We start from the raw sequence: 15456 nt of genomic DNA, 5'->3' as shown, positions 1-15456 counted from the left end.
CCAGTTTTGCATTGTCCTCTTGCAATTTCTCACAATCCCCTTGTGATTTAACAACTTTGAATAATTTTGGATCATCGGCATATTTGATCATCTCTAGGGATGTGAATCGGGCTTCGGACGACTGAAAATATCGTCGATATTTTCAAAATCGTCAGAAATCGGGGGCTCCCCCGAAACGATAGGAAAACCCCACAATATTGACCGTGGGGGTTCTCTTATCGTTTTGGGGGAGGGCGGGAAACCGGCACACAAAAATAACCCCTAAACCCACCCCGACCCTTTAAAACTAATCCCTTTGCTTCCCCCCACCCTCCCGACTCCCCCCCCCAAAAACATTTTACAGGTACCTGGTGGTCCAGTGGGGGTCCCGGGAGCGATCTCCTGCTCCCGGGCCGTCGGCTGCCACTAATCAAAATGGCGCCGATGGCCCTTTGCCCTTACCTTGTGACAGGGTATCTATTTTTAAAGATGACGCGGGCCATCCAGTGCTCCCTCCATGTGACAGGGGCCGGCCAATGGCACGGATACCCTGTCACATGGTAAGGGCAAAGGTCATCGGCGCTATTTTTATTAGTGGCAGCCGACGGCCCAAGAGTGGGAGATCACTCCCGGGACCCTCACTGGACCACCAGGTACCTGTAAAATGTTTGTGGTGGGGTCGGGAGGGTGGGGGAAGCAAAGGGATTAGTTTTAAAGGGTCGGGGTGGGTTTTTTGTTTATCGGCTCGGGCGCAGCCGATAAACAAAACCGTGATCGGGCCCGATGAAAAAAACCCCACATGTGAATCGGAACCGGAATCCGAACCGATTCCGGTTCCGATTCACATCTTCATCTCACTTTTTTTCCCCATTTCCATTGGTCCCAGAACAGATCCCTGGAGCCCTCCACTATTCACCTTTCTCCATTGGGAAAATTTACCATTTAGCCTTCCTCTCTGTTTTCTTTTAACCAGTTGGCAATCCATAATAGGACACTGGCATTTTCCCAATGGAGAAAGGTGAATAGTGGAGGGCCCCAGGGATCTGTTCACTGTCCCAGCTGCCGGCGCGCGCAACTTACTTCAGCTCAGGAGCTGAAGTAAGTTGGCCCAAAAGGTAAAAAAAAAAAAATGTTTTAATTTAGGGGTTGGGGAAGGGAGGGTAGGGGTAGAGAAGTTCCCTCCCAGTCTGCTCTTTAATTGGAGGGAACTGGGGAAAGCAGCGATGCGCCGCCGTGCGAAAGTAGCTAAAATCTACTCCCCCTTGCACGCACTGCACACACAGATCTCAAAATCTGGTGCGCATGTTATAAAAATCACGCGTCCGTCTGCGCACATCGGGTAGTGCAAGCACAGGGAGGCGCGCGTATTTTTAAAAAATCTACCCTTTAGCCAGTTAAATCAATATTTGGGCTCATATCAGGCTAAATTCTGGCCACATAATAAGTTAGGAAGCTAGAATGTAGCCGGATAAGTTAGAGGCGTAACTGGGAAGAGTTGAGTTAGCCGGCTGAGACTGGTCGGGCCAGAACTATCCTAACGTTAGGCGGCTATAGTTATCTGGCTAATTCTAAGATAGCCAGCTATATTCAGTAGTGCCGCAGCTGCACTACTGAATATACTTCCTGACAGCGACTGAATATGGACCTCTCTTTTTTTTGTATTTACCTCTTTCTTTAGAGTTCCACTGTTCAGAGTCTGTTGGGTTTTTTTTTAGGATTTCTAATTGGGTTTTGTCTGCATGTCTCTGTTTCTAATTTGTAGACCTTTATTTGTGTATTGGATAAGGGTTGGTCTGTGTTCTGCCTTTGTTTGACTGACTGAGGGGTAGTTTCTCTGTAGAAATTTGTAGCAGTCCAGGATGTTCGGTTTGGCCAATAGGTGGTGTATTAGTGTTCCAGGGCCTGGTGTAATATTTGTATTGCTACCTTTTCATAGATAAGGTGGCGGTTGTTTGAGTCCTGAAAGTTATTGCGGTGCTTGTACGATATGGCAAGATTCTAGTTTTTTGTTTGTTTGGGTTGTTTTCTTTTTTTGCAGGGGTTTATGTTAACTTTACAAAGAGTTTGGCAGTGGAGGGAGTTTGTTTTGCTGATGTGACATCAGAATTTGAACACATATTTTTTTGCATGTTGGGTTGTAATGTGAACTGTCTTAATTCTGCTCTGCACCTGTTCTTATGATTGTTATGATTATTGATATTTTATTGTAGTTATAATTTCTCCCTTAATGGAAAAAAGATTCATGAAAGAAAACATGGATATTTGTTTTGTTACATGATTGATTAGATCTGGTGTTTGTTTGCTCTTTTTGTGATATTCTTCTTGTGTATTTTCTAAAGTGAAATAAACATAAAATAAATTAATATACGCCAATAAGGAATTTTTATTTTGGTAAGTTCTTGAAATAAGTGTTAAAATCTTTTAAAGTTTCATTCATATGCATAATGACTGTTGCAAACTATTTAGAAATCCATTGTCGGGTGCACTCTAAGGCATTAATAATTGTTAAGAGTACAACTAGATGTGTATGCCTATTGCCCACCCATGTTAACCTTGAGCCTGCCCAAAACATCACTGATATATGAGAGAGAGAGAGAGAGAGAGAGTGAGCTTGCATGTGTGTGTGTGAGAGCCTGCTTGTGAATATGAGAGAGCCTGCGTGTAAGAGCAAGATCAAGCCTATGTGTGTGAGAGTAAGAGAGGGAGCAAACTTGCATATGTGCGTGAGAGCCTTCATTTGTATGAGAGAGAGTGAGCCTGTGAGTATGAGAGAGAGAGTGAGCCTGTGTGTGTATAAGACAGAGAGAAAGAGAGCAATCACTGTAATTGATGCAGCATGGGTAGCTGGGATACAACATTCATTTGGCTGATTTTCACTATTTTTTATTTGCAAGGCAAATGACCTGGGGTAGAGTTGATCTGGTACTTACATGCATGAGAGAGGAGATGTATCCGGATTTGTAAGGTATCCAAGAAGCACCTCCCACAGACGTGACATAGGAAGCCTCTTGTAGTGTCCTGCACTTTCCTGTTCAGAAGACAAGAATTTAGCCCATTCAGTAATCGCCAAGTATTCCCTACTCTTCATTATAAGGCAGTCACTTCATTAGCAGTCACCTTTGCAAACCACAAAGACCTCATTCTCTTACATATTCTTTCGTTATCTCAGACATCTTCAGAGAGGACAGCAGCACTATTCTGTTACCCATTCCTTCCCCACCTCCTTCACCTCCAGAGACTTCAGTGGTGCCACCCTCCTTAATTCCAGGATTATGCTATTGGAATTGAAACAAATTCTTCTTTCTCTATGAAAAATGATGGAACACGAAATATTGCACAACCATTGAGGTACTCACACTGAGCTCTTATCTGCCTGACTGCAACAGCTTTCTCAATTGTATTGAAAAGAAGAAGGGAAGTTGATTACTGAACCCCAGATAACTTCATCAGTTTTACTATGCTTAGTTTAAACGATAAGTGAGAGCAATAGTTGAGAAAATGGCAATAAGAGCCTTTGTGCTGACAGAAAGTTAAGTTGTTTGTGTCTTGGCCTGTTGCATGCTGTGAAGCCTCCTGTCGATCTGTGCAAACTTTGTATTTCAGTTGACAGAGACCCAGATGAGAGGCTCGGTTCTGAGAAAAGAGGCCCCTTTACGGCTGCCTCCATTCAAAGCGGGCATTTTCACTGGGAGCTGGGGGAGTGTAGGCAGGACTATAAATCTGCACCACGAAGACCAATAGGACTGATCCAGGCAGGGGTCGGGTGGAAAGGATGCGTTCTCAGAACGGTGAACTCATCTCTTACCTGAGTTCTGGATCTCATGCATGTTTGGTTTCCTGTCAGAAACTTGCTGAATGCAGTACTTAACATTTCTTGAAACCATATTCATGTGTATGTGTGTTTAGCTGAAAGGCGAGAATTCTGAGGTACTTTAAAGGACCAACAGCTATGTTGTTGCTTTGGGCTACTGCATATCTGAAAAGATCAAGGCTAGGTAGCAGTGAGAAATGTGCTGTCCAGCTTACCTAACCACACAATTCACACCTCAAACCACAGCACAAAGACCAGCATTGTCTCTGTAATTTTTAACAAGAGCAGTTGAACTGTTAGGGTTAGCATAGAGCTGAGGCAGACATGAGCATTAGCATGAGGCCTAGTCAGTGAGGCTTAGTTAAGGCAGGTTAAGGATTATCAGTATACAGAAAAACTTCTGGATGACGTGAGGAACACAGTCATACTTTCCCACAAAAGAAAGACACTATGCCCAGCAGCTTCAAGGGTATTTGGCATGGAATATAGAAATTTAATCACCACCTGGAAAAAGATATTTTCTCCAACATGTTAATGAGATACAAGACTATCCCAAAAACAGGAGACATGATCTCCAACATATATCTGCAAAGACATCTCTGTTTCTCGAAGGGGAGAGCCAGCTACTCAGACAGCTTAGCTAAGCACGGATCAAAGAATTTCTACTGCTAACTGGAACGATAAGAGGAAAACTCTGGCCTGGGAAACAAGGACCTATAATAATAATGTGTGTGAAAAACACACAGTACAGCAACCTCAGAGAGTGCAACGGCACCAATAGCAACCAACTGCTGACTGGACACTGGCACCCTGCTTCCTTTGCTTCTGGCCAGTGGCGAACAAAGGACTTGTGTGAGGGAGAACTCTCCTGTTCATTTAGATAGCCAGGCATGGGAACAGGTTTGTGTGGAGCTGGCGTACCATAGGTTCTAATTTAGTGCTTTGTTAAATACCAGGGTTATAATAAAAGTTATGGTTAGTCTCTCCTGTGTCTATATCTCATAAATGTTTCCTGCTAGCGACATCAGTGGCTGTAACAGAAGTGTAATCCTACAAACTTCATTCAAGTCACATGGTCAAGGCCACATCAGTCTTATGGGATTTTCAGGATTATTTGCTTTCACTGATAGCTCAGGTCCAGGAATGAACCCAATGAACCTATTGGGTTCATTCTTCCGCACTACAGTTCCAGTTTGTTTTTTCTTTCTATGCACCACTGTTTTAATGTAAACCAGCATGATGTGATTTTATCATGAATGCCGGTATATAAAAACCTTAAATAAATAAAAATAAATAAATATTTTGGAAGTTCTAGAGAAGGGCTCTCAACCCAGGACACACCTAGCCAATCTGGTTTTCAGGACATCCACATTGAATATACATGAGATAGCTTAGCATGCACTACCTCCATTGTATGTAAATCTCTCATGCATATTTATTGTGGGTGTCCTGAGATCCCAACTGGCTGGGTTTTCCCCGAGGACTGGGTTTGCTTTCAGTGACTGAGCAGAACAAGTTCTGGATGTGCCATAAGCTGAATCTATCTGTTGCGTTCGTGCCTATTCTCGCCCTCGCTCCACCCTCTCTACCTTGTGGCGACTCCCTTCAGCTCTGACGGACAGATGTGGCCACAGCTTCTCTTCGCCATTTTCTTCCTGGAATCCCAGGGCTGGCATGACGCTACGGATCCGCCATGTTCCTGATGACGTAAGGGCGCGCGCTTCAGACTTTGTACCAGCAAGGGCGCGAACCTCGGGGGCGTCCCCCCGTAGTGACGTCATCCGCTTCCAAGATAAAAGGTCTATGATTGCTAATTCAATTCCAGTTAGCAAGGTCAAGGGTAGGAACCCCTTCCTCACAACTCTCGGGGAATCCTTTCTCCACTGCTCTGCATCTACAGACGCACCTAGGGGTACCCGCTCCTCGGGGGCCCCGCTCTCTCTCTTCTTGATTTCAGATTGTTGGACGGGATCCGGTACTCGCCCGAGGGCCTACGTTCCCGAATACTCAGAAGACTCTTATTGCCTGGAAGCGATCGCAGACGTGAACACAGTGAGTCCTATTACAGACAGGAACCGGTACTCGCTCCACGAGGGCCCTAGTTCCTAATCTCTAAGACTCCCTTCAGTCTAAGACGTTATCGCAGGTATGGAGATCGTGAGTTACCATTGCAGAATGCAGATAGGAACCAGCACTCGCTCCATGAGGGCCTATGTTCTAAATCTCTCCATTCCTCTCTTCTATTCCAGAAGCCATCCCATACACAGTTATTGTGAGTTCTATTTCAGACTGCCTATAGGAACCAGTATTCACCTGTGGCTCCTGTTCCTGAATACTGAAGACTCTCTGTTGCTTAAGAAGACATTACAGATATCTACAAGTGTGAGTGTACCATCTACCACTGGTTATATGTCCAGCATACCCTGTCTACTCACTACCTATAGTCTCTTCTTACAGCTCAGAGATCGTGATTCCAGTATCTGAGGGACTTCAGCCCTGCCGGGCACATCAGCTCACTACTGCCACCTCTGGTGGTTCTACTTCCAATCTAATAAAGAACTATCTGTGTTTGTCTCAATACTCTAGCCTAGCTGGTGGTCCCTCTCAGGATCTCCACTTGAGGACGCTGTCATCTGTCATCGGCCCAGGGATTCACTATTTCTACTAAGTGTTACTCCTTACACTAATAGAGTGGTATCATCATCTGCCACTCTGTGGGAGCCAACCCACATCAGACCATATCAGATAGCCTACTCCCCGTGAGGATCATACAGGTTGCTGGCTCCTCTTTCTACAGGAACAAAGCATAATATTTTGCCAACTCCTCCCTTCTGGGGGAGCAGAGCACTAACAGATTGCTAACCTCTCCTCTTACAGGATCCAAGCCTATCAGATTGCTAACTCCGCCCTCCTGGCGGGGTGAGCGCTATCAGATTGCTAACTCCGCCCTCCTGGCGGGGTGAGCGCTATCAGATTGCTAACTCCGCCCTCCTGGCGGGGTGAGCCCTAACACTATCATCCACACCCTTCTACTGTCCCTCAACCAATATCACCCTGCTTAATAAGAATAAGAATTTGTACATGGTACAAACCAGTCCCTGCTCCTTGGAGCTTATAATCTAGCCAAGACAGACTGAAAAGACACACAGACAAACATCAAATAGGCTTTGAGTTAAGACGGGTATCAGCAGGGCCAATTGAAGCACTAGGTAAAGTGTGTGGCTGCCTAGAGTGCCACCAGTCTAGGGGTGGTATAATGGTATCATCTCCTTCCTGCCCCCGTGACCCAGATAAGGAAGGGCTATAGGGTGGGATGGAAGAGAGGACATTGCCACCATCCTCAGGCACAGGAGCACGCTGCAGCATTGGCAGCACAGTGCTGAAGAGACATATTGGGCCATGTGCTGTTTTGGTATTTTAGAGCTTGGTATAATATTTGCAGGGTTGCCTTTTCATTATTGTTACTGTTTGATTGCTGGGAGTTAGTGCTGTTTTGGTATGGAAGGTTACTGAGGGCCAAGCCTACACCCAACATGCATTACAATAGGCCTAATAACCAATTCCAAGGGTCTTTTTTTACTTTCTGGTGGGGGTTTTCTGGTTGGCACTGCAGCAGTGCACATAAATGTAATATTCATGTTGTGATATTTTTATCTTATTTTATCCTTTATTATGTAAAATCTGTTGTTATAAATGCACAATTTTTAAGTCTGCATGGAGAAGGTGTGACGGGGCAGGGGCAGGTGGGGGTCGAGGTTGCCTTTGTTCCAGCCCTGGGATATGGGGTGCAAACGGGGCGTCATTTAGTAAGGTTTTTCTTCCATTCTGTGCCAATGGGGGGGAAAAGCTTATTTCACGAGGCCCTTAGGATGTGAGCTGTGTGAGGACAGGTAAATACCTACAGCACCTGAAAGTCATCTGCTTGGAAGTGCCGACCACGCCCAAAAGGCGGAATATAAATTAAATTTAAAAAAAAACCGCACATGATGAGATATGTTGACATATTTTGTTGCCCTGGCAACCAGAGCTGTCACGGAGAAGAAGGGGGAGTTTCGGAAGGACTGAACATAAAAAGGGTAAGCAGGTCCCTTCCACTGCTGGCTGGTGGATAAAAGGGGGGTGGCAATTTCCATACTGCCCCCATAGATGCAAAGTCCACACACAAAGCATGTCCGGCCCCCTGCAACTGTACAAAGATCTGAAACTGCAGTCTGTGTGCATCCCCCCCCAAGGAACGCCTCCTCTCTCTCTCTGGAAACGCAGGGGGCGTAGGAAAACGCACCGAGTTCTTGCCATGCTGAGTGGGGTCAACGTTTTGGATAGCGCTTTGCACACGGAACGCGCTCTTTACCCCTGGAACTGGTTCTGGTGGAACCCGGTGCCCCACAAAGAGGAGGCAGACTCCAGACAGGTTAGGGTGGCAGCACCGCCCCGAGCTGAGCTAATCCTGGTTCACTGCTCATTGCAGTTTCTGCCCTTCTCAATGGACCCAGCTCAGCCTGCCTCTGGTGTCTTATGGCGGAGTTAATCCCCGGGCAGATACAGTACGGGACATTTGTTGGTTTTTTCTTTGCTGCTTGCCACACCTGAGAAGCAGATGTGAGGCAGAACGTGCTGCTCTCTCTCTCTCTCTCTCTCTGCACTGTACTGCTTCCGCTGACGAAGGCCTGGCCCGCAGAGGGAGGAAGCGGCGACCGCATGAAACACAAAATCTCTCAAGCAGCTGTTTCTGCCTCTGGAGGATTGCAGAAAGAGACCGCCTGGCTCCTTGAGTCAGGGGCTCAGGGTGAATGCCAGACAGTAAGGCCCAGGATTGCTTTAGTGAGGGAGATTTCGGCTTTTCAGAGTCTCCAGTCAGACCTTCTCAACCACTCACGTTCCCAGACACAGGGGAAGACACAAGAACAGCAAACGTGCGGGAGCACTCCCACACAGGCACACAAGTGCACACACACACAAACACATAGCTCAGTACAGCTACGCTGTGTATATATATGGAATTAATTGCTGGAGGATGTGGTAAAGGCAGCTAGCACAGCTGGGTTTAAAAAAGGTTTGGATAAGTTCTTCCAGGAAAAGACCGTAAACTGTTGTTAACTTGGGGAACGCCACTGCTTATCCCTTGGCATGGGATGTAGCTGCTGTTTGAAATCCTGCCAGGTACTTCTGACCTGGATTGGCTGGGCTTGATGGACCCTCGGGCTGACCCTGTATGCCAGTTCTTATCCCCCTGACAAATTTTGCTGCAACTGTACCTTGAGTTGTATAGAAGATATAGCAGAACTAGAAAAGGCTCAGAGAAGGGCAACGACAATGATAAAAGTGATGGAACAGCGCCCTTATGATGAGAGACCGCGCAGGTTAGGAAAAGAGATGACTTCAACACTGACAGAGGATATGAGAGAGGTTTATAAAACCAAGAGTGGTGTGGAACAAGGGAACGACTCTGTGGTCAAGATTAATGGTCTAGATGGGTTTAAAAAAGATTTGCATGAATTTCTGAAGAACAGCTCCATTAACACTTATTAGCCAGGAAGATATGGGGAGCCCCAGCTTTTAAATCTGGGCGTGGAATTTTCCATTTGGGATCTGCTAGATCCTTCCAAGTGACCTGGACTGTCCCCGGCCGGAGTGAAGATGCTGGGCTCAGTGGACCATTGCTCCGACCCAGCCCGGCACTTCTTACGTTATTTCCCTCTATCCATTACCCTTCCTGCCATCTGGCTCTCACCCTTCTCATCTCTGATTCTCGTTCTCCACTGTCTCCTTTCTTACCCGTTGTCACCCCTCCCAATTTCCCTTGCCATGTTTCGGCACCCATCTCTCCTCTTTCAGGTTCCCAACCCTCCATCTATCCTTGCTCAGGTTCTCCCCTCACCATCTCCTTTCTTTTGGGATTTTTTTTAACTTTTTTTTTTTTATTTTTTTTTTTATTGAAGTTTATATTATTTGCTGCAAGTGTGAACAAAACAGCATCACAATAAAATTAGAATTATGTATAAACACATCCAAGGATATACATCCAGTTTTCAAATGGGAAGTCCCATAATACAATGAATTGTCATCTTATGCTATAAAAAGACAGAAACAGATTCCACAGACGCTCAAACTTCAAGCCCTCCCCTTTCAAACAATAAAAATGTTTCTCAGTAAGGCCAGCTTCCTTAGTTTGATTCTTACAATGATTAATAATAAGGACAGATTTCCAATTCAGGGCAACAGTGAAACAGGCAGGAAGCAAAAGCTGAGTGTAATGTTTGACCGGCTGCAGGATAGGCCCATGACTGGCCTCACTCGCCCCCAGCCACCGCCAACCCTGGAAGGGCCTTCTTCATGACTAGGACAGCACCAATCTGCCCCAACGCCGCCTGGAGACGTGATATTGCAGGAACGCCTCCATCACCCTGGTCTCTGTGTGTAGTGTGTACTGTGCACACTAAGTACTTTATAGGCCCCATGGCAGGACATGGTCCTCGGTGCCTTTCAATGATGTCTGCATCTACGCTGGTCAAGCCTCTGCACCTTTAACTCAACAACAAATCTTCCTGCCTTGTAGTGCGCATTGCTATTCTTCTGGGCCTTCTCTTGCTGTCTGTTCCCATGCCGTGTCCGTCCTGTCTTGTCCTGCTCCTCCGTGTCTTGTCTTCTCCCCGTCCTGTCCATCTTAGTCTGATTCTTGGTATTTACCTTGCTTCAGACCTCGACTACTCTTTTGCCTGCTGCCTGCTATTGACCATTGCTTTGGACCCGGACTACACTTTATTCATTGCCTGCCCCGACCTTTGGCCTATACCTGGTGATTAAGAACATAAGAACATGCCATACTGGGTCAGACCAAGGGTCCATCAAGCCCAGCATCCTGTTTCCAACAGTGGCCAATCCAGGCCATAAGAACCTGGCAAGTACCCAAACACTAAGTAGATCCCAAGCTACTGATGCAATTAATAGCAGTGACTATTCTCTAAGTTAACTTGATTAATAGCAGATTCTATGACTGCTGCCTGCCCTGATCTCAACTTGGCCCCAGACTCTCTCTTCCTCATTGCCCTGTGGGACCATCGCCTAAGTCCTGCCAGTCCCTGGAACCCAAGAGCTTAACCTGTGGGGAATGGGGCTGGTACAGGTGAAACCCCAGCTCTGTCCCATCCCAGGGTGTGTCTGCCAGCTGTTGACATGGATATAGTGGATTTGCTTATGAGGCTGAGCCAACCACACCACAGTGCAAGAGTCCACTTCCATTACACTGAGAAACTAAAAGCTTGCATTTAACTGGGATATCCGTATCATCACAGGCAGCCAAAAACGCCAGGAGAAGTAAAATATGAAATGGCAACTTTATAATCTTTGAAATTTCCTCTTCCACTTCAACCCAATATCCAGAAACTTACCTATAAAGACCACTGCATATGAAAAAGCGACCCCACCCATCCACATCCTCACCAACAAAGAAAGCTCTGAAAAACCTGCATCACATTTAGCTATTGCATTAGGTGTTTTATTATTATTATTTATTAGGTTTAATATTTTATTTTCATTAACTTTTCTTTTATTGATGTATTTTATTGGTGTTAATATAATGTATGTGGCTGAGTATGAATTTATGTATGTAAATGTTGTGATCTGCGTTGAATGTATGGAAAAGGTGGAATATAAAATGGATTAAATAAATATGCCACCTGTAACAAGTGATTTACAATAAAAACAATTCAAGTATCTCAAAACAGGCAAAAAGTCCAACAATGGGGGGTCTTGCTGTAAAATGTTAAGTCATAGGCCTGAGAAAATAGCCAGGTATTTGCAGAATTTCTGCCTGGATTTTGTATGTTCTATGTGCTAACCTAACCATTAATTCCACCCTTCTAAGAGAAACAGATGTTTTGTGAATGGACTTCCCTATCCTGATCCAATTGCTATCATCCAGATGTACGTCCAAGTCCATGTGCCATTGATCTGCTTCTGAGATCTAATAGATTGCCTCTTTAAAAACTGCCAAACAAACTGTAGTCCTTTTGACTGCCAAATCCTCAGAGCTGGAAGTAATGTACAGACAGCCAAATCAGACTTGTTTATCAGTGCAGAGAGTAGTGGAATATTTTCTTTGAACAGCCCCAGAAACTTACAAGATGCCCGCCACACCCTCATAGGATCGAAAGACTCATCCCTCCCCGTTCTTTGTTTCTACAGGGTGCCAACTTAATTCAAATAGGTTTATTTTGACCGATAAAGCTAGTAAAAGCACTATTCAAACTTGAATAAGTTGTAACTGGATCATCATGTGTGAAATGCTGGAACAAGTAAACAATCTTGGCAAAACATTCATTTTCAACAGATTAATCCTCCCCACCCAAGAAACTGGAAGGCCTAACCAATCCAGAAAATCTTTAATTTTCTGAACAATGTAAACAAAATTCATCTTATATAAATTCTTCATCCCCACATTAGCTGTAGCACGAGCAACCGTAAAGCCTGCTAGGCCTCAGGCAGAACAAAACCGAGACCAACCTGAAACATCTCTGACTTAGAAAGATTAAGCTTGTATCCTGAAACGGCACTTACACTGCCTCAGAGCCCCAAGCAAAGGGACTGCAGACTCAACAGTATTGCCCAAAAAAAAGAAGTCCATTATCAACCTATAATGACATTTTGAGTTCCGCTTCCTCCAAACTGAAATCCCTGGATGAAAGCTTTTTCCCTTTATCGCTTGGGCCAGAGGCTCCATAGCAAGATCAATCAAGAGAGGGTGGGCAGCCCTATCTGGTGCCACAACAGATACTTAGGAGGGTGACAACAACACAGTCAATACTGAAGCCTGTGGAGCAGCATATAAATTATTAGAAAAGGAATGATGAATAAAACGGAAAATGTCATAATGCCTCTGTATCGCTCCATGGTGAGACCGCACCTTGAATACTGTGTACAATTCTGGTCGCCACATCTCAAAAAAGATATAATTGCGATAGAAAAGGTACAGAGAAGGGCAACCAAAATGATAAGTGGAATGGAACAACTCCCCTATGAGGAAAGACTAAAGAGGTTAGGACTTTTCAGCTTGGAGAAGAGACGACTGAGGGGGGATATGATAGAGGTGTTTAAAATCATGAGAGGTCTAGAACGGGTAGATGTGAATCGGTTATTTACTCTTTCGGATAGTAGAAAGACTAGGGGGCACTCCATGAAGTTAGCATGGGGCACATTTAAAACTAATCGGAGAAAGTTCTTTTTTACTCAACGCACAAGTAAACTCTGGAATTTGTTGCCAGAGGATGTGATTAGTGCAGTTAGTATAGCTGTGTTTAAAAAAGGATTGGATAAGTTCTTGGAGGAGAAGTCCATTACCTGCTATTAAGTTCACTTAGAGAATAGCCACTGCTATTAGCAATGGTTACATGGAATGGACTTGGTTTTTGGGTGCTTGCCAGGTTCTTGTGGCCTGGATTGGCCACTGTTGGAAACAGGATGCTGGGCTTGATGGACCCTTGGTCTGACCCAGTATGGCATTTTCTTATGTTCTTAAAGCCTGTACCCATATCAGAAAAAGTTCAGGAAGTCCCAACTTGCACTGAAAACATATAATGCAGGCTAAATTATCAAAAGCTTCATCCACATCTATAGATATCACCCCAGATCAGTTCCTTTGATAGTTAAATGCACTAGATTAAGCTTCTCATGTAGAGCAAGCCCTTTTTTAATGTATTTTACAATAGCACACACTAAAATGTTTTTTTAATAGTTTAAGAAGGAGATTTAGTCGCTGAGTGGGAAAGGAACATGGAACAGGGTAGTAAATGAAATAAAAATGTGCCACATGCTAACTTCAAAGAGCAGATTAATCTATGACGACGTAAGTTATTTCATTTCATCTGGAAGAAAAGGCCTGCTAGAGTGAGTGGTAAGGTTATGTTTCTGCCTAAACAGAGGGGTAGGATGGGCATTCCCTGCTTACTGTGGTGTTATGTGGCTGCACAACTTAAAGCAGTGATTGACTGGCAACGAAGTGGTGGATTATCTTAGAACAATCCTTTCTGCAGGAGGTGTCACCAGCCAAATTGGGATAGTTACCAGCCTCGGCTCGTCTGTTGCCAGGTATAATCCCTCCCACCATTGCTCTTACATTCAAAGTCTGGGAGAGGTGGAAGAGTAGGCTGGTGGATGAGCAGAAATATCTTTACAGGTCTCCTATCTTTTTGAATCGTGAATTTATTCCTGGTTCTTCTTTAGCATTGGCTAAACGCTGGGAAGCAAAGGTGCGGGAGGTTGGAACGTGTTTGGGATGATAGGCGTTTAAAATCTTTCCAAGAGGTAATGCACACATTTCATTTGCTCCCTTCGGATTGTTTTTATCTTCAGGTGTTTCACTTCTTTTCTCAGACAGAGGTTCAGGAAAGTCTTAATCAGGGTAAATCCCTGTTTGAGGGGCTTTGTGACACGGCTCAAGGGGTGACCAAGGGGATCTCCAGGATTTATAACTTATTAAATAAAGACCTTAAACAACCGCCTTCACATATTGTGGGTTGGGAGGAAGATCTGAAAGGGGCACTTGGGGAAAGGAAATAGGATTTGTGTTTTCTCACTACTAAATGGAGTTCAATTTCAGCTACTATAGTGGGAAACAGCTAAAAATTGCTTTAAAGGCGGTATTTTACATCGGCTAGGATGTCTAAATTCTTGCCTAGGCTGGGAGATTCATGCTGGCAAGGGTGTACTATGGTGGGGCCCTTTTTGCACATGTGTTGGGAAAGCCCAAATATAGTTGGGCTGAATAACATAGTCTGGGTAAACAAATAAGCATGGGTGTAGCTTGCTTATTGCGGCGGTTACTACCCCTAACTAATCAAGCTAGATATTTCACTTGGATGCAGCTCCATCACTGCTCTCTACATTAATGGTGGGGGTGGAAGGGAAATAAAACCAAGAGCTAAGAGAAACAGATAAGTATGAGAAAAAAAAAGAAGTGTGAGGCTTGCTGGGCAGACTGGATGGGCCGATTGGTCTTCTTCTGCTGTCATTTCTATGTTTCTATAGTTCTGTTTTGGGTGTTGTGGTTGTTGACCCTTGGGCCGGGACGAGTGATGAAGTGACCACTGAGGGATTGCCCCCAATGGATCTTGTCTCCGGTAGGTGGAGCTGTTGAGGACAACCCGACTGGACCTTCACTTATACCAGCCCTCGTTCCCCGCAGGTTGAGCCCTTGGGTGCTGGGGTCGGCAGGACTTAGGTGCGGGTGCCTCAATGAAGACGATGAAGCTGAGGATGAAGACAGGATCAGAGGTCCGGGTCTGGGCTGGCAGCGAAGGTGCGGAACGGGGTCCAATCCGAAGATCTGGGGCAGGCAGCAGGCTAGCAAGAGCGAAGTACCAGGCCAAGGGTTGAGACGGGCAGCAGACAAGCAGAGACGAGAAGACAAGCCGAGGTCAAACCAGAAGATCAAGCCGAGAACGAGATCACAGGAACTGATGATCAAAGAGGAGGACGGAGACAGAACGAAGGCAGGGGCAGGAAAACAGGAACCGGAACGCCAGGACAGGATACAGGAACTCAAGGACTGGAGCAGAAGCAGGAACGGAACCAGGATCATGATCAGAACAGGAACAAGAGGCGGCTGGAACAGCAACTAGCACTCCGAAGAGATGACCTGTTGCAAAGGGTTTAAAAACCCCTCCAGAGTG

At 45.3% G+C, this 15456-nt stretch overlaps 1 protein-coding gene across 1 annotated transcript in view; it reads right to left on the bottom strand.

The window, feature by feature from the left end:
• The window catches only part of LOC115076289 (zinc finger and BTB domain-containing protein 16-A-like), a 43083-nt gene that overhangs the window by 23458 nt on the left and 4169 nt on the right, over positions 1 to 15456 (bottom strand). Inside the window, exon 2 of the mRNA XM_029577563.1 lies at positions 2910 to 3007. Within this exon, the coding sequence (XP_029433423.1) occupies positions 2910 to 3007 (98 nt within the window). The remainder of the gene's footprint in view (positions 1 to 2909; positions 3008 to 15456) is intronic.

The sequence above is a fragment of the Rhinatrema bivittatum genome, chromosome 14 (genome assembly GCF_901001135.1).
Source record: "Rhinatrema bivittatum chromosome 14, aRhiBiv1.1, whole genome shotgun sequence".
Taxonomy (NCBI): domain Eukaryota; kingdom Metazoa; phylum Chordata; class Amphibia; order Gymnophiona; family Rhinatrematidae; genus Rhinatrema; species Rhinatrema bivittatum.
Note: the sequence above shows the minus strand (reverse complement) of the source record. Positions and strands in the feature narration are given on the sequence as shown.